Genomic DNA, 25,384 nt, shown 5'->3' with positions numbered 1-25,384 from the left:
CATTGAAAATTACTGGAAGTAGTAATACTCTCAACCACAGGGAAAGAAAAGCACTGCACACTTGACCAAAAAGAAGGCTGTTGGGAGAAAATGGAAGCACAACTAATGGAAGATCTTTTTGTGAATAACATCTAGTTTGTCTCAACAGGCAGGGAGGGCAAAGGGCCAGATTTAAATAGATGAGCTATAAAGAGATGAGCAACAGGGCAGGTTATGGGGAATTGTCCACCATACCATCAGGGGGGAAGGATGTCCCTTTTCAAACATGGTGTGTGCTAAAGGAGAGGCTAGGATTCATGATGGCCCATTGCATCTGATGGAAAGAAAACAGTACAGAGGCTGGTTTTATCCAATAAGCAAAGCCATCCACTCTCTTCTAGGAATGCCCAAGGAGCATGGAAAGAAGAATGCACAAACCACCCCAGTTTGACTATACTTGTGAACAGGGGTTTTGCGACAGTACTCACTGGTATCATCACCTCTTTTTTTTGCTGCCCATGGCAGCTATCTTGTGCTGACACCTACCACACTTTTATCAAGACATGATAATTCATTTTTTACCCCCACAAAAAGCACTGCCTTTAGACCATTTTGGCAATGGGGCCCAAGATGCTTAAGCAGTAGAACCTGCCAAGCACGTAGAGAGGAGCAGAAACACAGCCATGGTTAGAGGAACTGAAAAGCCTTTCTCGTCACTGTACTGAGTAGTTGTCACTATTACAGTCACAACCCCAAGCTTCTTCCCTTACTCTCGCAATTCTTTTGCTAGAGAGCAGCACCAGGTCAGACCAAGTGGCTGAAGATGTTTACGGTATAACATCACCAGGCCATAGCAACTGTACTACTGCAGATAACCATTGATTCTGGAAAAAAACACCTATTTTCGCTGCAGAAACCAACAGCGCAAGACTGCATTTAACAGATGACACACCCCCCCTTGCAAAAACAAAACAAAAAAGAAATGCTGAAGAAGTGGACGGATGGGAAACAGTGTGCAGGAATTAAGCCCCTTACGTTGCAAAGAGAAGAGCCCAACCCAACAAGGCTGGTTTCCAAAGTTATTTCTACTGGAAGAATTAAGAGTCAAGTTCTCACTATCACAAAAGTAAGTGGGTTGCAGGGCATCAAAAGGAGAAGAAATGGCCTCTTTGCAACTTATTTAGCAGACAGCATATCAACCCGGCATGTCGGTGACATAGTGTCACTTGCATGACATCAGGACTGATGCACAGAGCACAGTCTGAAGAATGCCTCCCAACCAGAAGGTAGCTTTGCTTCAATATAAATCATACTAAGCTATCACCATCAGAATTTTTTTTCTTTAAAAAACCACAAGCTAAATTGCTTTAAACTACTTGGCTCACTTCTCTCTCCTCGCCCCCCCCAAGCTTACACTAGTCCAGGTAGGTCCAACAGGTAGATCGTGATCTACCAGTAGATCACTGGACGTCTGTGGTAGGTCACTGGTAGATCACTGGCTCCCCCCCAAAGAAGCTCAACAACTTTGGCTCCCCTAAAAAAGTAGGCTTCCCCCTGCCCTAAAAAATCTCAACAACTTTGACCTGATCCCCAAAAAAGGAGGTAGATCACTGCCAGTTTTTAACTCTGTAAGTAGATCGCAGTCTCTTGGGAGTTGGCCACCCCTGCCTAGTCAATTGTCTACATGGCAAAGGCTTGTCTTGCCAGAAACCACTGGTGCTAGAACCTGGGACAAATCAACCACTGGACCAAACTCTCTCCGGACCTCACCAAAACATTGCAAGTCATGGTCACTGTATTCCAACCTCTCATAGGCAACCTTGCAAAAAAGGTGGAAGGGGGGGGGCAGCTGTGAATCTCTCGAACGCTACACAGGGCTTACAAAGGGATTCTCTGAAGTTACAGACCACACAAGAAATGGGAAAGCAGATAGGTGTAGAAATATTTTATTAGCAGTGTCGGGATCAGAATCAGTAGCCAAAATTAGCACAAGGTGCTCAGCCCCCCAGCACTGTGTTGGGAAGCAGCCCTGGGTTGAGGGAACAGGAAGATTTTACACCTTTCGGGATGGAGGCATTTGAAGTTGGAGAAAAGTAGAGGTGAAAAATCTGACATGCTCACCCTTTCCTCTCACTCACACTTACATGCTCACGCACCACACTTCCTTAAATACCTTTTAATACTCCTGGTGGAATGTCTAGCACATTTTATATGTGCAGTTCAAATAGCAATCAGACAAATACGTATCAATCTTTACAGAGAATGCTAGGCCTGACTTAATGCTTACAACTATTCATTTTATACAGCATGATTTACATCAAAAGACAGAAGTTAAAAATCAATGATTTAAAAGTATTCATACAAAAAGAGTCCACCCTGATGTGTCTTATAGCTTTAGTGCACCCTCTCAAGACACAGACTTGGGTACGCAGGTGAGCAGGAGGGCTTTGCAGTTCCAGGTGCTGCCTCCCAATCTCTTTGATCAATGGAACAAATTATACAGCTAGTTATCCATGTTCTGCCTGCAGTAATGAGCTTTGGTATAGGAGTGCCAATGCTACCGCACCCTCCCTCCTTTAAAAAATGAAATAAAACCAATTTCCTTGCACCTAAGCCTTGTTCTTGCTCCCTAAGGAGTTTGCCTTTCCTTTTATTCTACAAATCCCTCACCAACTGGAAAGACTGGTTCCAGCCAGTTAATATAATAATGTGTAAAGATGTGTTTGAGTACGTCGATCTCAGATGGTATCCATGGAAAGCTATTCTGAAAGGTCAAGCCATTCGAAGGCCTTCGCAGGAAGCTCCTGGGTACCACGCACAGCAAGCGAGAGGAAGTTTGCACAAGTTTCTAAGCAAATACCTCTGCCTTTGTTGTGATTTAAAGGAAAACTATGGAAATAAATAAAAGGCTGCTTTTCTCTCCAAGCCCAGAGTAGCAGCAACCACTGTCTATCTCCCAGCAGATGGGTAGCACAAAGTACAAGGGGCAGGGAGTTTCCTCTGAGAAAAAGGCTGCTTCCAAATGCTGTCAGATCCAAAACAAATGTTTGCATTGAGAAGGGGACTGTTTGCCTTTCTAATAGGTGTTCGTAGAAATACCTTGTCTGAAGACAGATACTTCTTGACCTTTACATAATGCATTGATTAAACTTGCAGGGTGAGGCCTTGCAAGGGAGAGAGGAGCTTGCTTACTCTTAAGCTGGAAAAGCTTGCAAAAGCACCAGCTATTTCTAGCTGCTAAATGTTTGCAGCCAGCATCGCCTCATTCTTATTTTAATAACAATAATTTTAAAAATCTTTTTGACTTATGGCAAACAGGGAAAGATGGAAAAGGAACTTGCAGCAACTGCATAGAAATCATGTACGTTTACAGCAGAGAAGAACCTCTGACTACGGGCACTTTCCAACATTAATTTTACAGACCCACAAGATGCATGCAAGCTTCACTTTCGAATGGTTTTTTGTCCATCTATTTCGCTCCTAAGATGTGCTTTCAAGTACCCATATTTCAGGGGTGTTCAGGCCTCACAGTAAAATGGACAGGAATACAACCATTCAGAAATGCATCCAGGCCCAAAGGCGCCCACCTGTAAACAACCACGTCAGAAGTGGCAGGCAGTGTGCATGTACTTAATAGGGAAGGGCTCTCTATCCAAACAAGCGGTCCAGTTCCTTTCTTGGCTAAGTACAAAGTTGGCCGAGCATGGCTGCCAATCACTGACGCTTCGGAATCAGCATCTTTTTGACATGAGAGCAAGGCTTTGTTACAGCCAAGCCCCAGTTACAAAAGATAGTCCAACTGTTCATACTTTAACAACAACACACACCATTCTGACTGACTGACAGGAATAAAGGATGCAAATGCTTTGGGTTTTGGCTTTATAATGCCCTGCTTGGTTTAAACAGTGCCAGGATGCTACAATGCACAAAAGGAAGAAAATGCTCCTGTGTGAACCCCGGCAGACGGGCTGCCAAGGTCTATGGGATGTGCATGAAAGCTGGTTCTCTTTCCATTACAGTTCAAGTGCTTGTGCATTAACTATAAACTGCCAGCCTTTAAATCACACAGATTAATTTATTCAGTTCCTAAAAGGATAAATAAGGCACTGTACTTCGAACTGAAACTGCCAAACTCCTAGTTCCACTCCAGGAGCTTTCAGAAGCAGCAACTTTCCTTCTCAAGGGCAGAGAATAATAGCTTCCCCTTCTGGCTGCAACACAGCTAGGGGGCTCCTCATCATCCGAGAGTGGGGGGGGGTTGGCCTTCGGCTAAACACTTGCGTCCCTCCCCCCCCAATGTTCAGAAGTGGATCTGTTTAATGCATTAGGAAGTATTTCTATGACCCACCTCCTACCCACCCCCAACCCCAGCCGGTTACTTTGCATCCAGACACCTGCGTTTGCTGGGTGAAGAGTCTTTGCTTGCCCTCAGCTTCCTCTTGCCCTGGGCTCTGCTGCTCTCCTGAATTCGCTTCATTGACCTAGTCAAGGCTTTGCCACTGCTTGCCTTTTGGGCAGCCACTTTGGGAGGTCGGCTGCTGGAGTCTTGCACCACTTTCTGCTTGGGAGGCTTAGCAAGCCCTGCTTGCCTGGAAGGCAAGCTTGCCTTTTGACCGGCCTTGGCTTTCCCCTTCTGGATGGGGGGCTTCCTTTTCCCAGGCCGCAAGTCATTCAGCTTCTTTGCCTTCTCGTTCCCAGACACAGGCTTATGACTCTTGTCGGCAGCCGCCTGCTTCCTCGTAGCAGGAGGCCCTGCAGGCTTCAGTTTACTGGCTTTCTTAAGAGGAAGCCTTTCTTTGCTTGAGGTGCTCAACAGCCTCTGTGACCTGCTGCTCTCGGCCGGCGACTTCTTCCTGGTTTGCTGAAGGTGGCCTTTAGATGAGGTGTCCTCCTGTAACTTGCCTTTTGTCTTTCGCCCCTTCCCTCCTCTTTCCACCAGGCTTGTCTTAGTCGCAAGTGGGGGGGCTTGGACCTGCTGGGCCAGTTTCGGAGACACCAGGGGTTTAATGCACAGGCTCTTGCCACTCGGCTTGCTTTCAGCAGAGGGGTGCTTGGCCACGCTGTCAGTCTTGTCCTGCTTGGCCACCTTGCGTATGGCGTTGAGTTTGCCTCGCAAGTTGGAGTACTTCCTCAGGATGCGAGAGCTGGTTTGCACAGGCGTGCTCGGAGGCTGGGCGCTCTTGGTTTCGGCTTTGTGCTCCACGCTTACTTCAGAGGGAGGCGTCTGCTTCGAACTGGCAGCCTGCTCCGGCTCTTTCTCCTCAGAGCCCTCTCGAAGCTTAGCCCACAGCCTCTGAATCTTGATGGTGTTTTTTGCCGGAGTCATAGCAGCAAACTTCTTCAAGTGTTTCTTCAGACGCTCAGCTTGAAGGGAGCTAGGGTAGCTGCCGGAATAGCAGCCCTTCTGGAGTGGAAGCTTGATGAGGGGGATGTCCCCCGGGAGACGTGTGTTCATCTTCTTCACAATGACCAGAGACTTGGTTTCAGTGGTCTCCATAAACCACTTGCAGATGCTGGACATGTCAAATCCCTTCATGAACAGCATCTGAACCGGGGAGAGCTTCTGGACCTCCGTGGGCCCTTTGAATTTGCGGGTCCTCTTCTTGCTTTTCCAGATCTCTTTCAGTTTGTCGGATTTATTCTTGACCTTTGGAGCTGGCTGAGCCTCTTTCTCCAGCTGAATCCAACCTTTCTGGACCTTCATGTACTGAGTGTTAAAGTTAGTGATGAGTTCTTGGTTCTCTTCCTCAGCACACCATTCCACAAAACTGGGCTTGTTGTCAGAAAGCACTTCCATGCTGCTGAAGCCAACGGTGTCTGTGACATTAGAGCCTGCTTGTATAGTCAGAGCATTAGAATCTCCTTGTACGGTTTCTTTTCCAGAAGTGTTTTTGGAAGCAGTGGCCACAGGGGTCGGGGCAGGGGTGTGCCTCAGGTTGTAGAACTGGAGAGCTGGCTTCTTAGATTTTACAGACCTCTCTGGTAGTTCAAGATTGCTTTCACTCCTGCTAACAGAACTGGGCCCATGCTGGGTGTGCAACTCCTCTGTAACCTCCATCATACTGTCAGAGTTCTCTGGAGTGCCTGATGTCAAATCTGACTGCTTTTCACCCTTATCAGAGGTCTCTGCTGGGACGTGACCACTTCTCCTATCAAAATCACCCTCTAAGCAAATTTCAAGCATTGCCCCTGCCTTGTCCTTGTTTCCTTCCTCATCCTGGTCTTCCTCTACTACTGTCTTTTTCGCTAACAGTGTCTGAGAGGCCTGTCCCATTGTGATGTCATTTCTGTCACCTGACTGCTGCTCAGAAGAATTCCCAATGTTGTTTAGCAGCATTTCATGAAACCCGTCATTTGGAAAACACAGCGATGCTGCACCATCAAGATGCACCTCCCTCTTGAAACGCTTAGCACCAGGGCTTTTAGAAAACTTGATCTGAAGTTGAGGAAGCTGTAGAGACGTGGAAGAAGTGGATTGCCTATGACTATCCTCTGCAGGTGACAGGGATTGCTGGCTTCGAAGACAGCGATCGGATACAATCTGAGGTTTTTTCTCCCACTTTCGTTTTTTGTCTGGGCTTGTTTTGGAAGAAGCTTCCTCCTTGTTGTCCACTTCTGATGTTTGGGGCACTGCTGGAGCTTCGCTACCAAGTTCCTTTCCATCATCCACAGTGCTTGTTTCACTTGTATCTTTTACTGTTCCCTCTCCCCAACCTTCATCATTATCTGCAACAGGCAACACAGTCTCACTTTCCCCAGAGTGGATTCCACCTGAGTCCAGAATCCCTTCAATGATATTTTGAGTATTAATACTTTCATGTGCATCTGCACCCTGCAAGCTGTCAGGGAGCTCTGCAGCATCCAAATCAGAAAGTGGCTGTGAGAGTTCCATATCTAACTTGCCAGGTCCCACCACTGGAGATTCTATAGGAGGAGCCCCTGAAGGAGCCTCTAGGTCAATATGGGCAGGAGGCTCAGACACCACAATGCCAGGAGACACTGCCCTTGAACTGGCAACAGGCTCCTCTGGACACATATGCTCTGGGATAGGAGGGAGTTCTGCAGGGAAGGCTATGGAAGGCTCCAGACGGACAAGGGCAGGAGGTTCTGCCAGGTCTATAGGGGAAAGAAGTGGGGGTTCCACATCGGAAGGGAGTTCTACAAATGGTGGCAAGTGTTCAACAGGGGCAGGCTCCTCCAGTGGAGGCATCAAGTCCATTCCAGGGGAAAGGTCTTCAGGGGGCTGAAGGGCCATGCTATCAGGAGGCACCTGGTCTGGAAGAATGGAAGGCTCAGGGATAGCCTCAGTCTCTGAGAACATGACACTTTCCTCACCATTAGCAACCTCTGAGGCAGACAGCACCACAGAACCTCCTGCGTTGCCACTGTCTTCATTGGGTCTACTGCTCTTACAAGAGTCTGTGCCATTGCCAGCCTTCTGCACAGTGTCCACGTCCATTTCGTCCTGTGGCTCCCCTTTACTCAGTTGGCAGGGAGAGACAAGAGTGGTCTGCAGTGAAGAATTGGACAGGCTGCCTTTCTCTACACGCAAAGCAGGGCCAGGTGGCGGGGAGAGAGCAACTGTGGATGCTTCAGCAGAACTGTCATCTCTTTCCTTCACAAAACTTACCTCAGGAGTGGCCTTCTCAGCCGGACACATCTCACCTCTCTCCTGAGTACTGTTGTTGGAGGCATCTCCTTGAGGGACAACCACAGCAGGTCTTTTGTCACCATCGCCACTCATGGCTTGGGCTGCTGCTAAGCAGCTATCACTCGGAAGAGAAGCTCCCTGGCTAGGGCTTGTCAGCACCTCAGGCCTTGGTGCCAGAGTGTTCCCACTCTCCTGAACATGGGAAGTCTTGGCCAAGGTGCGAACTGTGGGAATCTCACAGCACTCACCGTTGTAGTAGTATCCACGTGTGCTCTTCCTTGCCGTCTTCCTAGAGGAGACCACCCTCTTGCTCTCAAAGTGGCACTCTGTAATTGGCTGGCTGATATAAACAACATCACATTGGTTGTCATAGTCATTAATTCTCAACCCTGAAGGCCTTTTGCTCTTACGTGTGCTTTTGGTGGAGGATGAGTTACACCTGGTCCTGGAGTGTCCATTGGTGGTTTTGTGGTGAGCCACTGGCACAGAGCTATTGGATAGCCAGCTGTCCTTGGCATTCTCCACATGAGTCTTGTCAACAGGTTGCATGTTATAGCTCCCCTTGCTTTTCCCTGAAGCCTGGAGGTGGTTCTCTGCCTTCAGTCTTGCTTCTTGGTCATTCATTTCAGTATCCGGGTGCAAAGAGGCTTTGGAGGAGCTGCACTGCAAGGCATTCTCTTTGTCTGCTCTCCTAGGGGAGTTGGTGGTGAAGCCTGGGTCTCGTGTTTCCTCTGGGAAAGCTTTAAAAGTGTTCTTCTGGGAGCCCACCAGACCGTCTTCACTCATGTGTATGTTTGTTGCTTTCACAGCATTGTAGCCTCCCAGCAAAGCTCTATTTTGCACCTGGTCTTTGTCATCCTCACCTTTCCTACCCCCCATCTCTTGGTCACTACCAAGGGCTTGGCCTTCGGGACTTTTAGTAGAGTGATGGGAATTGGAGGCAGTGAGGTATCCTTGAGAGGGACTGTCCCTGGGACTTGCAGAACTTGTTCTAACGCTAGGAAGCTCAGAGAAGTCCCTTCGGACAACTGGGCTGCAGTTTTCCCTTCTATCTGTAGATTTCAGATCCACAGCCTGCTTCAGGGCATGGCAAAGTATGCGCAGAGAGCCATGAGACCCTGATTGCTCTGTGTCCAGGGAAGAAGGGAGCTTTGATTCAGAGCAAGAAGTTCCAAGCTCCTGGTTCTCAGTGCGATACTGGCTGCAGGCAGAGCTACAAGTGGACACATCCATGTTTTCTGCTCCAGGTAACTGCTGCCCCTCACAGCCTGTCTGTACGTCAGTGCATATGTCGTTTAGGACACGGACGAAGTGCTTCTGGTGGTACGTGCACAGTCTGACCATAAATTTTTCCAATGGAGATTTCGGCTGGCCAAGACAATCTGCAGCGTCCTCACTAGAGAGAGGGAGAGAGAAAGAATCAGTAAAGTTGGGGAACAAATCACTTTACACTGCAAATCTTCACAACTCTCTCTCCTTTCTGCTCCCCTACATTGCATGCTCTACAAAGATGGCAGCTCCAATTGTCTACCTAAAATGGGCAGGCAACTAAAGCAAAAGCTCAAGATTATGTTTGTCATTTCTCCCTTGCCTCCTCACGGCTCACCTATAGCCTCAGTATATTAAACACTGAAAAGTTATTGGGACAAACCTTGCTTTATTCCTTCACATTTGTCCCTTAGAAAGATTGGTTGTAGGGGAAACCAATGTGAAAAAGCTGGAAAACAACTACAGTCATACCTTGGTTTTTGAACGCCGTGTGAGTCGAAAGTTTTTGGCTCCCAAATGTCGCAAACCCAGAAGTGACTGTTCCGGTTTGCAAACTATTTTTGGAACCCGAATGTCCGATGGGGCTTCCATGGCTTCTGATTGGCTGCAGGAGCTTCCTGCAGCCAATCAGAAGCCGCACTTTGGTTTTCGAATGTTTTGGAAGTCGAACGAACTTCCGGAACAGATTCTGTTTGACTTCCAATGTACGACTGTACCAGATTCCCCATTTCCCTGCAGACATTTCCCCATTTCAGGCAATGAACAGACTGCCATCAATGCTCTGGGAATATGGCCGAAGGGAAGGCCAAATATGTAAGTGATAAAATAAATATTATCTTCCCAAATTCAGTGCAAGTCCTCAACAGCTTCACAGGAGCAGGAGTTTAGGAAGAGACAGACACCCAACAATGCATATTCTTTATAACAGCTATATATGCAAGATCCTTAACATACTTAGACTGAATAGCCAACCTATGGACAATAGCATTTGCCCTCTCCGCATCAGCCACCACAATTCCATAAACATGAAGAGCTGAAAGAGCTGTCTTGAATAATAATTAACTCAACAGGTGTGGAAGGAGGCAGCAGCCCTGAGCACAGCAAGGGGCTGGGGGATGACAGCTGGAGTGTTTGAGAACAGCAAAGCTCCACTAAACAGCCCTATCAATCTTTTCCCTCCTGCCCCCAAAGTAGGTAGCCAGGTTCTGATTTATATATAATTTATATAATCCAGCGGCTAGGCTCCTGGTAGAGAAGATACATCATCTTAGAGAGTGAGCAGTATTATTTCTTGACAGCTACTGAATAAAACGATCAACCTTTCTCTCTTTGGGAAGTGCATGAAAAATTATTCACTCTCACTCATTATTGAACTCAGGAGCTGCACTACTGGAGCGGTTCATATGTTAATGCCAAGCTAGGTGACAAGGCCTTGTGCTCATGTTTTCCTCCCCTTTGTGCCCCACTTCAGTTAGTTACTTCATCTTTAGGACAAATCACAGTTTGCCATCACATCTAATCTGGCAAACTATGGTTCACACCTACCCTCCAAGCAGGAATACAAACAAGTTTTGAACCATAGTGTGCAATCTTGTTTTGGAGAGCAAGCACAGAAACCATAGTTTGTGCTCTGATGAAATGGCATCTGAACAAAGGACTATCGTGTGTGCTAAAGAGAAGGAAACTAACTGAACCTGAGTATGGGAGGGAATAGGGTGTGTGTGAACACAAAGCTTGTTCAAATACAGTCAAACCCCGTTTGTCGAATGTAATCCGTTCCGGAAGTCCGTTTGGCTTCCTAAATATTCGACAACCGAGGCGCGGCTTCCAATTGGTTGCAGGAGCTTCCTGCACTCAAGCGGAAGCCGCGTCAGATGTTTGGCTTCTGAAAAACGTTCGAAAACCAGTGCATTTACTTCTGGGTTTTCGGTGTTCGGGAGCCAAAACATTCCAAAACGGAAGTGTTCAGGATCCGAGGTTTGACAGTAGCACCAAACCATATCTGAACGTAGCCACTATTAGAAGCTGACTACTGATTCCAAAGAAAAAGCATTCACATTAATTTCTTATCAGGATTGCTCAGGCCTATCTCTCACAAATGAGGGAATACCCCTGTTTCTCAGCTGTACCATTGCAGATTTCTCTTAGGGGCTCAACAAGATTGAATGCTCTTCCACTTAAAAAAAATGCATACAGAAAACTAGATGGCAAGGAGAAGGATCTTTGCCTTTCTCTCTAACATGTTTGTTTTCTATGTGTATTTCTTTTGAATGGAGGAGCATTCAATCACTTTAAATCTCTAACCATTTACTGAAGTGGTACAGTCCAAACACAGGTTTGCCGCATGAGACAACCAGAGCTCAGATTGCCTGAAGTAGAACCTTATTCTCTAATTGTTAGGTACATAAACCTCATATCTGACTGTTTTGCAAGCCCACATAATCCATGGAAACTTCCTTTGCAGCTCATTCATAAACAGTGTTTGCCAATCTCTGAATCAGAATGGTATGAAGTATCTTAAGTAAATATATAATTGTTCAGTCCAATACATATTCAAATGCATGTATAGGACATCATCCTAGAAAACAGGTTTTTTCAATCTAGTTTACTAATTATACTGAGATGTCAAATCAACATTCAATTATGATGTCAATCAAGCAGTTCTACAGAAACTGAAGAAAGGATCAATGGAAAAAGTGACCGAACTAATGATGTAAACCAAGCTTTCCATTCGGTTATTTGAACTATCCTTGAGAAAGTCAGGCAAACTTAACAGCTATTCTCAGTAAGCTAAAATGATAGAACCTCAGCCTAACTGAAACCCTGTCACAGTCCAAAGTAGAGGTAACCAACATGGTACCTGTTGTTGAACTATAACTCCCAGCAACTTCAGCCAGCACAAGCAGTTGTCAGGACAACAGCCATATTTAAGTACTTAAACTGGGCTATAAAGATCCTGGATAGAGTATGGCTTCTCAACAGCATTCTCCTGGGTTCTGCTCAATCACTGTGGGGCTTTCTTTTGATTGTTAAATTAACTAGAAGAATACTGGGAATTTAAAGGACCAACACACCAGCATATTTAACTGAGGGTCACACTGATTTTAATGAAAATTGCTTCCAAGTAAGTATGCTTAGGAATGCAGTCTCAAGGGGCCAAATAAAAGGTGAACTGTGCTTATTAAGGTCACTTCTTAGACCTGTTTATTGAGCATTCATCCTAATTTGTTTCAAGGAGGTTAGACAAACATCATTCCGATTTGTTTGAAGGGAGTTTACACAATATTACATCAAGCAATTGTTGCACCCCGCGCCGCCCCACCCCACCCCAATTTTCACAGTACTTTCCTCATCACAAAAGGTCAAGTTCTGGGGAAAACACATTTGATGTACAAGAGCATCAAATCAACCACATTTGTGCTCCTTGATCTGGCAGTATGTGACTGAACCCCAACTGAAAATAGCAACGGTTTAGCAGCTAGGGTTGCCAGGCTCAATAGAGGACAGGACTTCTGTGCCTTTAATTGCCCTCCTCTCTTTTGAGTCTGGAAACCTTAAAGAGAAACCAGCAGACCAGACCCTTTGCTTGGAAATTAAACAAAGGGTCTGCTGGTTTCTCTTTAACGTTTCCAGACTCAAAAGAGAGCAGGGCAATTAAAGGCACAGAAGTCCTGTCCTCTATTGAGTCTGGCAACCTTATTAGCAGCACCTCAAGATCATTTAATAGTTTTTAAAATGAACAAGGGATGTACTCATGACATTTCACTGAGTCTGGTCCAAACACTGCAGTCAAAAGGTTTCTTAGCAAGAATTAGGATACAGGTAGGGTTCACAACCTGCAGAACCTTCTCATCTCTTGGGCAGAGCCACAGTCATTAAACAGGATTCAGCTGTGGCTTTTCCTGTTTCTCCTCCTGGGCCTCTTACCCACCCTCCACCCCCAGATGCTGTGTGTCAAAACAAGAGTTTCTCTGGCTGCAGCAGGTGGGGGAAATGTGAGTGTGGAAACTGAAGCTGCATCATCCTTCAGAGCTGCAGCAATATTAAATCATCAAAAGGATTCTCATGGCTGTTGCCTGGCGAGCCTTGATGCATGTAGGGATGTCGAGTCTGGATCTTGATCAGCTAAGCTCACACACTGCAGAAGAACTCCCATTCAAAATGGTGGTTGTTGCATATGCTTGTTTGCAGATAAAGTAACTCTTTGCAGGATCCACTTTTCCAAAACTCTTGAGAGCCTCCAGCTTTCACAGATTTTCCTGCACATTTTTTAAAATACTAACTTTTAAAAATCCCAATATAAACACATCTTTCATTGGAAATTGAGGGTGGTTTATTTTTGCTATCCTTTTTTTATTACTTTACCTAGTTGATATGACACATCTTAGCCCCTATAAAGCCCCACCCCCCCCCATTCATCAAGGAGCTCCGTTCCACTTCTGTTGTGCACATGATTTTAAGAGCCTAGAGGTCACCCGCAACAGATTTCACCTCTCTGCCTCCTGACTTTGGGGCTCTTATAGCACCTGCCACAGCTTTCCCCAGGGCAGCCATCATTGCTTCTTATTCCAGTTTGTCACTAAGTACGAGAGAGAGAAATCAAGGGGCAGTAGCTGTCATTTGTTCAAACACAACTGTTGCCATGCAACAGTCACAGTGCCACAATTAATGCTTTTCAGATTTTGCTCTGCAGTGCAGCTATTTGCATAGCTGGATGCTGAAACATGTCTATTTGCACAGAGCTGTCACTGGCTGGTGTTCTGTTCTCAATTAGTATGTGTGCACAAATCCCCACATGCGCATATACAGTCTGTTTTTTTGTTGTTTTTTTGTGAAGGATGCACACAGGCTGCTAAAGAACATTTTAAAATTTCTGAGCAATGCTGGTGATTTTTGGGTGGGGGCAAGAGATTAGCTACAATAGCAAGCAACAGTAATCTTCAATTTGTAGGGATTGGGGGGGGGGGTTAACCTGAGAAATTTAGTTCTCGAAGTTCAGGCCATTCAGTTTGGCCCCTATTTGTATATCCACCAAAATCTTCTACTTAACACATGAACACACACCCTTTCCCCCACTTCCTTAATATGACCAAAATGGATGCATCTTCCCCAGCTACGGAACAGACAGTTTGCAACCCATCTAACTGAGCTGCTGTATATCCAAATAAGAGGGGTGCGTGTGTTCCAATTAACCACCCACTGCCTCCCAAGTTTCCTTTCCATCTCCATTTAGCCCCCTGGTAAATCAGTTTGACAGAGGATAAGTTTACAGGCATGTTTTGTACCTCAGAGGCACAAGAAGAAGCAGCAGAACAAAAGTTCAAGGCTAAGTGTTTCTGTTCCTTTCAGATCACTCTAAGCACCACGATTATAGCGCTCTGTAAAAAAAAACAACACAAGACATAGCTATAAACTTATAAAACCCAGCCCTGGGTTTTTTTAGACATAAAGAGGGAGACAGTTCTCTCCCTCTCCCTTATGCTTTTCAGCAGCCAACTCACAAAACAGATTATCAGCAGCAGAAGTCCCAGCACCAGCAGGAGCAGAACTTCCTCTCCCCTTCAGACTAAGGGGGCAACAGAAACCAAAGGAACATGAAACAGTCAGAGCTTGTCACAAGATGGACATGGTTTTCAGCCTGAGCTGCAGAGGCTTTAAAAAGGTCAATGAAGAAGTGACACATCGCCTCTGTGCAGAAACACGCCTTATAAACAGTGGTCCAGACCTCCTCATAGCAACCCAAAAAACACAGGTGGTGAGTTAGAAAAACTGCAACCCACACCTGGATGGGCTGAGGAAGGGGGGAAAAAACACTAGTTTAACCCTTAAATGCATTTTCAGAACACCAATAATGTCTTTTATTCCTGAATGAATCTCTCGCTGATGATTCTGAAAAAAAGGGGGGAGACCCACTTCAAACTGAATAAAATTTCCCATCATTGTGGTTTTTTTCATGCAGGAAATGCAACAAACAAACAAAACTAAGGCCAGTTTGTGTTGCCTATGTTGTTTCAGGCTGGCTAGTTTATGAATCAGAACAACAAAAGCATTGGCTATAATCTGGAACAAGCCTCGTGCTTCCCCCCCCCCCCGACATTTGTCACCCAAATGCAGGGTGGTTGGCAGAAATTAGTCTGCTCTGAACACACAGGGAAAGCTGAGCCAGAAAAAAATAGTTTATGAATCAAGGGGTCTGTGAAGAGGAGGGGGGATTTTGTACACAATTCTCAAAAAGCCAAATACATAGCCAATCAAACCTACAAGTGCCTTGCTTTTCTTTGTTTTTGGTGATGTCTTTTGGATTCATAAACTCTATATGGGAGAAAGGAGAATCAAGTAGTTTTTTGTACCAATTCACAAATTTACTTAAAAAGTCCAGAAAAACAGCAAGGCAGAATTTTAGCTCTTCAGAGTATGGAATTTTGGAGGTACTATACATTTTTTTTAAAAAGCAACCTTCTTCACTATCTGAATCCAATCAAGTTAGGTAAGGAAGCCTCTGCAACCTATATCAAGGGTACCTGATCTGTGCATTTTATTTCTTTCCAGAGCGTTCTGCTCTCCTTCCCACCCACCCACTTTCCCCCATACAACATTTTAATCACCAGCTGTGACGCATCTAACAACCTTCTTGTGGCTAATTGAAAAACGTTATCATTCAGTCCATCCCTTTTAAACCAGGGGAGATTTATCATGCTGAAACATTAACCCACGTACTGCTTTCATTTCAAGGGCTTTTCACAATGGTCCTTGCTAATTTTTCTGATTATCAAGGACGTTGGGGAGCTTTTCTTCCTCCCCCCCCCCCACCCATTCTGGGTGAATGCATGGTGTTCCTGCTGCTGCTAGTACAAACACCACTCACTCATTTAACAGCTGGGCATCGTGGCAGCCACCACGGCCACCTTTATAAAATAAAAACACAAATAAGAGCTTGCAAACTTATGAATTGATGAATTGCTTTAAATATGAAACCCAAACCCAGAAAAAAAAATCTTCTAATCTAACAATTCCAGGGCTCTGAGAACAATCTCTGTAGCTAGGAATAAAAGCCACAAGCTATGGAGGGCTACCTGACCCAAGGCCACTTCTACTACATTAAAAGGTTAGTACTGTACAGGTTTATATAAGTCCCGATTTTACTACACTCTATGAACAGAAGATACCATTCACTCGCTTAGCACAGGTTCACACATCAATTCCACAGATTTAGCTTAAAAACTTCAGGTGAGGATGTCAACTAATCATTAGAAAATGGATGAGCATCTTTAAAACATCACATGATGCCCGTATCCTGTGCAAATAGAAGTTTTTAAGAGAAGATAAATATATGGATAACATAAATGAATTGCTGTTATGTGAGTAAAGCATTTGTTATTTATATAGATTTATATGCTAGCCTCATACTATTTGTTATAACCCAGCCTAGAACAATGGCAAACAAAGCAGATAAGAAATACAAATAAATAAAATTATACAGTAGCTAAGGGTATAATCTAGGGTTCTCAGTGCAAAACACAGTGGGCAACACAGCACTCTCAGGCACGTGACTTTACCCCGCAATCCCCCTGCCCTCTTAATGTTTTGGGGTGGTTTTTTTTTTAATTTAGTTTTTTAGCTTCTTGGAGAATGCTGACTGCGTTTTTTCTGTATTTTATTTTCTTGGGGTGTATAGTGTTATGTCTGTGTTTTTGAGAGGGGGGATTCTCAGCATCTCCAGGTTTTTCTTGTGTGAAACTGGTACTTTATAGTGGCTACATCAGTTTATTCGATTTCCAAATGTGCCCCTTGACAAATAAAAGTTGAGGGCTCCTACAAATGCCTAGAGTTGTCTCTCATGATTAAGGCTACCCACACTAGACAAAAGGCACCATCAGTGCAGTGGCGTAGCAAGGGGGTGCGGGGAGTGTGCCTCGCCCCGGGTGTCATCCAAAATGGAAGAAATGTGTATTTCTGGGTCACCATTCAGGACCAGTGAATCCTCCACACCTGCCCGCCTCCTGTCCCCCACAAACAGTACTTCTGCTTGTCAGGATTCAACCTCAATCTGTTAGCCGCCAACCATCCTCCAACCGCCTCCAGGCACTCACATAGGACCTTCACCGCCTTCACTGGTTCTGATTTGAAAGAGAGGTAGAGCTGGGTATCATCCGCATACTGTCCCTAGCCCGCCGGAGACCAGTGCGACCAAGGCAGTTTCAGTCCCATGATGAGGCCTGAATCCCGACTGGAAGGGATCCATCCCTTCTCTTGGCTTCTCCCTGCCTAGAGGAAGAAGGGGGCTGGGCTTTGTTGGTGCCAGCAGCAGCAGTGCTCGAGCAGCTGCCATTTTAAAGAGCCCCTCTCCGGAGCCCTTTTGCGCGCCACTCATCATCCCGCCCCCGCCAGCCCCTGCTGCTCGCAAGACACAGGTAAACAGCCACCGGGGCTCATGGTGCTCTTGCATCATTTTTTATTTTTTCAAAATTTAGTCCAGCCCCCCCACAAGGTCTGAGGGACAATGGACAGCCCCCCTGCTGAAAACGTTTGCTGACCCCTGCTATAGACCATCTCAGGTGCTGTAACTGATGGGTGGTGTGGCAGCCATAGAGGACCTTCTCTGCGGTGGCCCCTAAGTACTCCTCCCCCACAGAGGTGTGTCTGCCACCTCTTTACTCTGACTTTTGACACTTGAGGTGTATATCTTAAGATGGACCTTATTTTGTCATTTTAAGTTGTCTTAAACCGTTTTAAATGTTTAAACCCACCCTGGGAACTTAGATGAAGTGCAAGAATCCATCCATCCATGAGAGTACCAGTAGACAAGACTGAAGCAGAACCAAATAGAACAGAGTTCTGCTTTCTTTCACAGATTGAAACCAGTGCCAATAGGGGCTAATGAAATCCTTAATACTGGGACTATGCTAGAGTTGACTGAATTCTCTTAGAGAAAAATGCACCAATCAAATCTTGGCTCAGAAATCAGCACCATTTTTAGTGTTGCGTTGCTGAATATATTTGATGTTAAAGTTTATTTACACGCCTGAAACCTCACGATGCTATTTCAAAAGGATTGTTTGTGTGTGTGTGTGTGTGTGTGTGCGCGCGCATAAAAGGATTAAATACAGTTATAATAAAAGGGCTCAAGGGAAAAGTCACAGCAAGGTGCCTTAGCCAAAGGTAACAGCATGGCATGAAAATCATGCAGAGTCCTCCCCACTCAGTTGACAGTGTAGAGACCTGAAGGGCAGTGGGGAAGGCAAATCCAGCCTTGACTTACCACCTGTATTATGTTATGTTGAAAGAAGTATATAGTTTCTATACTGCTGTGCAATGAATGGGATGCAAATTATGCTCCTTGCAGCAGATGGAAAGGGGGGGGGAGCAGAGAAGTTGTTTTTTGCTACCTGAAATAACAGCCACCTGAATCTTCCACTGCCTGTACAGTATTGCCCTTCCCCTACTTCTCACCCACAGCACAGGAAGCTTTGCTAGTGAAATGAGCTGTTGTCGGGGTCTTAAAATATTTCCAATTAGTTGAATCAAATATCTGGAGTCAGGCAAACACAGAGCTTAGCAATACAGTGAACAGAATGAAGTGCTGCCAGTTACAACTCTTGTTATGCAGAAAAAAGTAGCTATAAGCATTTTTAGCGAAGTCACATTATTTGGGCTCGTATACAAGCATTTCAGGCATAGGTAGTACTAGGCCTGCTGTCAGGCTGGTTGTTAATACTAACAAATCTTCAGCCTATGTGGCATATGAATCACAAACGAAAATGGCTACTCTGCCTGCTCTGCAGCCAGCAGCAGCAACTGCTCCCACGCATGACTCACTAATAACAGCACACATATTGGGAAGTGAAATCCCACTAAACTCAGTCAGATTTCCTTCCCAGTAAAGGTGTTTAGATTCAGGCTGCTACCATCAGCGTCTCCAGCTAATCCTATCGTGAGGGCTGCTGCATTGAAAGGATTGGAAGGTTGTCATTCAAAAGGCGAAAGATTTATACGACCTGGAGAGAAATTTATACGATCTGGATAAATTTTATACGATCTGGAGAGAAACCAGAGCGGTACCCATTTATCTACTTGCACTTTGACGTGCTTTCGAGCTGCTAGGTTGGCAGGAGCAGGGACAGAGCCATGGGAGCTCACCCCGTCGCGGGGATTTGAACAGCTGACCTTCTGACTGGCAAGCTGTAGCCTGTGGTTTAGACCACAGTGCCACCCATGTCCTATTGAATTCAACAGTGAGCCACCCTGAGCCCGGTTCTGACTGGGGAGGGCGGGGTATAAATAAAAATTTATGAAACATTTATTATTATTATTAACAAGGCTGACTCTCAGGGAGTACTCTTAGGTCTGCAGCCTTTGTTTCTCAGAGGAAGCGATTCCCCTCCTCTCACAATGGACTAGTCAATTAAAAGTCCACTTACGATGGCCCATAGAATTTAAAGAGAGTTGTTGAAAATGAAGCCTCTTTCTGTCCACATAGCCTTGCCCTTGGTTGTGTTTGTAGCTGATGCAAAGTGTGTGACAAAGGAGGATCCCAGAAACTTGCACATATATAATGACTTGAGAACTCAGCAAACTACACAGCTGAGGTAGTTAAGACTGCATATTAATAGGAATATGAGATTGGAAGGAAAGTGCTGTAAATGAATCATCCTGAGTGGATGGTGGAAAGGTTGTTTATAAAAAGTACAGGCATCACTAATATGGCCTTCTATCCAGCAGCAGCTGAAAACCATAGATCTACTTCTTTGACTGACTGGGGAGAGACGAGACTATGTAGAAAGGCCCTATAACACTGATTTCAAATCAGTGCCAAGTGGCAGCATTGTGCTACAGTACACGTAAGCCATATGAAAAAGGAATTGACTTTTTATCCAGGTATGTACTGTGTTGCTCAAGACGGTTGTCTTGCCCATATAAATTAAAGGCTGTTAGCAATTACGATTTTTGACAATAATATTTCACAGTGTCTGTGGTTACATTCAGATATTCATTTTTGAAAGAATGTAGCAAACAAAAGTTCACACATTATTTTCATATGGTGTTAATTTCTTCTGAACATGCTCCCATGTGGCAGGCCTGAGATTTATCATACCTCGGATACAATGAAAACATACTGTGTCTAGTAATAATACTTCACTACGCTGAAAGAGCACTTGGAAGAACCACAAGGAAGTGAAAGGTAAAAGACACCTTGTGATGACATTTCCTCATTTGGTACAATTTATTTTTAAATCTTGCATCCCAGTTCTCTATAGGAGCTTCAAAATAGTGAAGAATAAAAAAGATAAAACAAGTCAATTTAATCAATTCATGTAAAAAGGTAACTCAACTAGTAAAAGTGATACAATGACAGTTTAGATGAATCAAAACCACAATAACGGGCTATGTCATTGGATAGTGCTATGTTGCTAGATAAACCTACACATCAGCTAAACATTAAAAGGTGGTTGAAGGAGGGAACTGAAAATGTGGCTGAGAGGCAGTTACTGCATGACAAGGGTACATTTTTACATTCATGAGCATCTGCTCTGCTACTCAAATACAAAACACAGCTTTGTTTGTGTATTTATACAAATATATTGACCCACCCTGGTACTCCACTTAAAGAAAGCATCGCAAGGAAACAGAACCATAGATATTTTAAAAAGACACTTTAGAAACCAGTGCTTTGAACCATTCAAGTTTTCACAACAAAATTTATTAGAAGAATAGTGGTTCTGAAAAGTCTAGCATCCAGTGAAAACTACCATACACGTTACAGCTGGGAATGTGTTTTCAAAATGACATGGCCAAAGAATACAACAGGGCTGTTAAACCCTTACACATGCACAACGAGAGAATCAGCGCTTTTGACATACAATGCAAAAAAAAAAAAAAGGTGGACCACGTGAATTAAAAATTTATAAGTACTTATCACATACATTAAGACACAGCTTATTTAGTCCAGTCAAAAAATCAGAACTGCATTAAAAATTAAATGTAGTGCAATCAAACCAAAACCTTAATTTGTGATCATAAGTGCTCTACTACATAAAATGTTGATCATAGCAAGGAACAAAAAAGTTCAAATCACACAGTACAAAAAAATCTGTAAATAAATACAAACTACAGTACAAGAGAAATATTAAATTATACAATTCCGTCAAACTGTAAACAGTATATTGAAATGAGGTCCATAGATTAAAAAGGGGGTTCCTGCTTTATTTTTCCATGACACTTGTACTTTTAGAGGTCTGTGAAAAATGCCATTTTTCCATACTCTACATAAATAGAACTTTCTAAGGTGTAAAGCATCAAATAATAAAGCAGAGGCATTGCTGACGCACAGCTACAGTGAAATTAATGCTGGTGCGAGCAGCAGGCTTTATTTTAATGTGTTACACACATGCACTGTTTAGTGCTCAGCAAACAGACCCACCACTACAGGCGTGAAATGCCAACACACTCACAATTAGTGCACGGCACAAGAGGTGACACGCCCGACATGGAGCATAAAGGTAGGCGCGATCATGTGCTCCCACAATCTATGTGCTGCTGCTGATTATTTGAAAGGTTTACACTCTTGCCATAAAACACCAACTTTGGCAGAAGGGTTACTAATAAACTCAAGCCCATCTGGCCCATTGGCTTCCATCACAGTGGCCAGTGCACAGAATTCCTAGAGACATTGCATAACTAGAATGTAGAGGTCAGACACCCAAGGGCCAGGGCTCAAGTTTAGAAGTACCTGGGATGAAGGAGAAACCACAGCCATACTGAGAAGCTGCCCCTGTTCCATTTACAGGGACAGCCAGGAATGTATTTGACATTAGCTGTGCTGGCTTGGTAGTGGCATTTTTAAATATATACGTTTAAGATTACATATATAATATATATGTATATAACATAATACACATACTATATATAGAAATTTCTTACAATACATAATTATCAGGAACCCCCATGCGATCTTGCTCAGTAGTAATAACTGAATATACAGAATGCCACTACGTGTCTGAGGCACTGCGTGCTGGAGAGTAATATGCAGCTTTAAAATCCGTTTGGCTGAGTTATACCTGGATACCTGAACTGAGTTTAAGTTGACATTCATCAAGGATGTGCTATTAGCACATCAAAAGAAAAGCAAAAACAAAATACAAGTCACTGCTAGGTTTAAGAATAGTGTACAAGTACCTGAATTGAGTGAGGGTAGTGTGTAAACTGTCCCTGAGGGTTTTCAAACAGTGTGTGTACAAGCTGGAATCCTAAGCACGTTAGTTTATAACTTACACTGCGGACTGATAAAATACCAACATTTGACAATTTAACAAGTGGAGGTTAGAAAGAGTTATGAGCAAACACTCAAAACATATTTATACATGTTTAAGCAGCAGTAAGCTGCTGTAAGCAAAAATCCCATGGATATAACCACCCAATGGGACTCCAAGAGGCTGCAGTCTGTAATCTGTTTTTCTGATGCTAGGGCATATGACAGCCGCCATCTACCCTCTCTCAACAAGTAAAGAAGTTTCACCTGCTAATGTAGAATGCACCTAGTTACAGACTAGCAATTCAAGATTAGATTTTTAATCAAAGACTTTCCTATTACATACTAAAATCCCTTAAGATTACTAATGCTGGTATGCTAATCTAGTTAGTTTTTTTAAATTTCCCCCTTCATTTAAGAAATATACCATTCGACAACTTAAACATTAAGATCCATTTTCAGTCCTCTGATGTAAAAAGCATGTCAGTGAATTTATATTAAAAATTTACATGGTAAAAAGGCTTGAATTTCAGCCAAAGATTCTAAATACTGCTCATTCCCTGAAGACAAAAGGGAGAGAGAATCCCTACCCATTTTCCTAGTGATATACTTTCAAACTGAGCACTACACAATGGTCTAAAACTATTCTTCATTTGGGAAACTTTACCTAGCCTCCCCCATTTAGATCCCAAACCTTAAAGCCCTGAAATGGTCTACTGAAATGTTTAATTAAAATATCATGCGTGTACACCCAGAAGCTGCCTGAACATTATAAAATTCCTGGACTGAAACTTTTACAGTACCTTAGACTCTGAAGACCAGATAAATTAAGACTCTAGTTGTAACAGTAAAAGTGCTGAAAGGTCCCTTTTCTGTCTTAAAAACAAAACAAAACAGGTCAGACAAGTGCTTTAATGGTCTATCTATCTTTCTATCAAGTCTGTAAAGGTCTGATGAGTGTAGCACCAAATGTGAGGTACATTAGAGGCTGAAGTGGTATGTCCACAATTTTAGAGTGGGAGAGGAAATAGTTAAGTCAGTTTTTTATAAACTAGCGACCAAAGAAGCAATGTATTTATTGTATAAACAGATGGAACATCTAATCTTCTAAGGATTTTTTTTTAAAAAAAAAACCTTTGTATTAATAAAAATGGATTGTGCAATCAGGTTAATAATCTGAGAATTTTATAATGAATGTTTTCAGGCCATTACCTACCTAGAGGTAATTTTGCAGGCTTGAAAATATTACTGACTTATACAAACTCTGTCAGAAAGATGCTGCAGTGGCTGACAACTTGAGTTTTTCTTTCCCTGGCATTTTGAGTGCATCTGTGGATGATTTTAGGTGCCTACATAGATTTGTCCACAAATTTGCAAAAAGTAACATTACAATACTTGTTACATCCAATTTAATTATATCTGCATAATTTTAGACTTTAACAAAAGCTTGCTCACTTGCAAAATTTCAATTTATGACTAGATATTCTATGGTGTATTTCCAAGGAGGTTGCCAAGTTCTACGTTTGAGAACTCCATAAGGCTAAAGGGCCAAAACATGCACATCTCCAAATCCTTCCCTCTCTTCCAAGCCCTAGATCACTTCCAGTCCCTGGTCAGTCTGCAGCTCCTTCCTTCTGCCTACCAACCCATGATGTCAGAGGCCCAAATATCTACCACTGCATTCTTCTTTGTCTCCTTTGGATCTAATGTGAAGCTGCAAGCTTTTGATGGAAGGAGTGAACAGAAAATCTCTATCTCTAATAAACCAAATTCTCCATCAGTGATTTTCTGTTCACAATCTTGAACTGCCCAGTAGTTGCATATGCTTCATAAACCAATTTGGCCAACCCTGGTATATATCATGACAATTTACCAAACTGTTCACTTACTACACAACTCGGAAATTTTGTTTGATGGAGCACAGATATAATGGCCACATTTGGGCATAATGTAAAACGATGGTTTCATATTATGCGAATGAGCCTTGCCTCCTGCTGGGCTCATGTATTTCCTCTCCTCATTCTTGCTGCACAGCAGGGAAGAATTTGAAAGCTTTGGTTTGGTTTAAGTTAAGTGGGGTGGGCCGCTTCATCCAAACTGGAGGTTGTTATCTAACACTAACTTTGGCTAACTTCACGAAGCCACCTGCTTAACTCGTGGTTTGAAAGTGGCTTATTTTTAAACTAACCAGTCTGTGTTGAACCACAAACCCTAGCTTGAATGAAATATACCTAAAACCAAAAGCAAATGTTTCCGAGCTCCTTCTGTGGAAAGAGTAGAGGGAAAGAGAGAGCATGTGAATTTAGGAGGAGACTAGACTTGTTAAAATGGTGCTAAATCACAGTGTTTTAAAATTCAATTATGAAAGCCATTAGACACCCATGTGTTATAAAAGCCAACTGCAGAATGTGTATTTGCAGACAGCAGGGAAGTTGATTTTTTAAATTACATTTCTGAAACTACAAGGGAGAAAAGCAAAAGATGCCTGATCCAAAAAAGAATGGACACCCTATAACTTCCTAGAAGCACCTCTTTTTTTGCCTGAAAACATATGGAAAAAATATTTTTATGTCAAGTTTATCTTTTCAAGACTGCCCAAGTCCTTCAAGCAGCCTTGGCTAATATGTGAACCATCCCACTGTGGGGCTGAAAGCTAGACTTTTAAAGGTTTCTGTTTTAGAGTTCTAGCAAAGTGCTTTTGGATAAGAAAGGGGAATGCTAGGAATGCTTCCCCAACCCACTCAGGTGCCATGCCTTTATCCTCTTTATCACCTCTGAGACACTCAGAGACTTTAGGAAGATTTAATCCTAAATTTATTATACACGGAGGGTGGAATCTGCTTTTCCCTGTCAACACCACAATGAAATTTGACCCCCCTTTCCTTTTTTGGCTTGCTAAGGAGCTTACCATGAGACATCAATAGCATGATGTCAATGGGATCACAAATACAGCCAATGTGTGGAGGTTTTCATGGGGGAATTTTTTTTAAAAGCATAAATAATTCCTGACAGTTTATGAGCAATCATGGTGTCATCTGAGGTCATAGTTCAAACTGCCCCATCATTTGTCAATAAGCTTTGGGGTAAGCCACAGGAAACAAAGCAGACCTGCACTGCTACCATGTTTATAAGGTACATCTCATTCTTAAAGGATAATTAAAAATTATTCCAGATTTGCATTAGAAAATATTTAAGAAAACATTCAGACTAGGCCTTTCCTTTGGAGGCAGAGCAGCGGG

At 43.6% G+C, this 25,384-nt stretch overlaps 1 protein-coding gene across 13 annotated transcripts in view; it reads right to left on the bottom strand.

The window, feature by feature from the left end:
- Positions 1-1,909: 1,909 nt before the first annotated feature.
- The window catches only part of LCOR (ligand dependent nuclear receptor corepressor), a 72,821-nt gene continuing 49,346 nt past the window's right edge, over positions 1,910-25,384 (bottom strand). For 12 of the 13 annotated variants that reach the window (XM_088670671.1, XM_088670676.1, XM_088670670.1 and 9 more), the window contains one exon: positions 1,910-9,026. In XM_088670671.1, coding sequence (XP_088526797.1) covers positions 4,355-9,026 — 4,672 coding nt within the window. In that variant the 3' untranslated portion in view covers positions 1,910-4,354. Of the gene's footprint in view, positions 9,027-14,184; positions 14,279-25,384 lie in introns of those variants that run through there. The other variant, XM_035133595.3, reaches the window with a different exon arrangement.

This window comes from Zootoca vivipara, chromosome 5 (genome assembly GCF_965207765.1).
Source record: "Zootoca vivipara chromosome 5, rZooViv2.hap1.1, whole genome shotgun sequence".
In the NCBI taxonomy this organism is placed as follows: Eukaryota; Metazoa; Chordata; class Lepidosauria; order Squamata; family Lacertidae; genus Zootoca; species Zootoca vivipara.
Note: the sequence above shows the minus strand (reverse complement) of the source record. Positions and strands in the feature narration are given on the sequence as shown.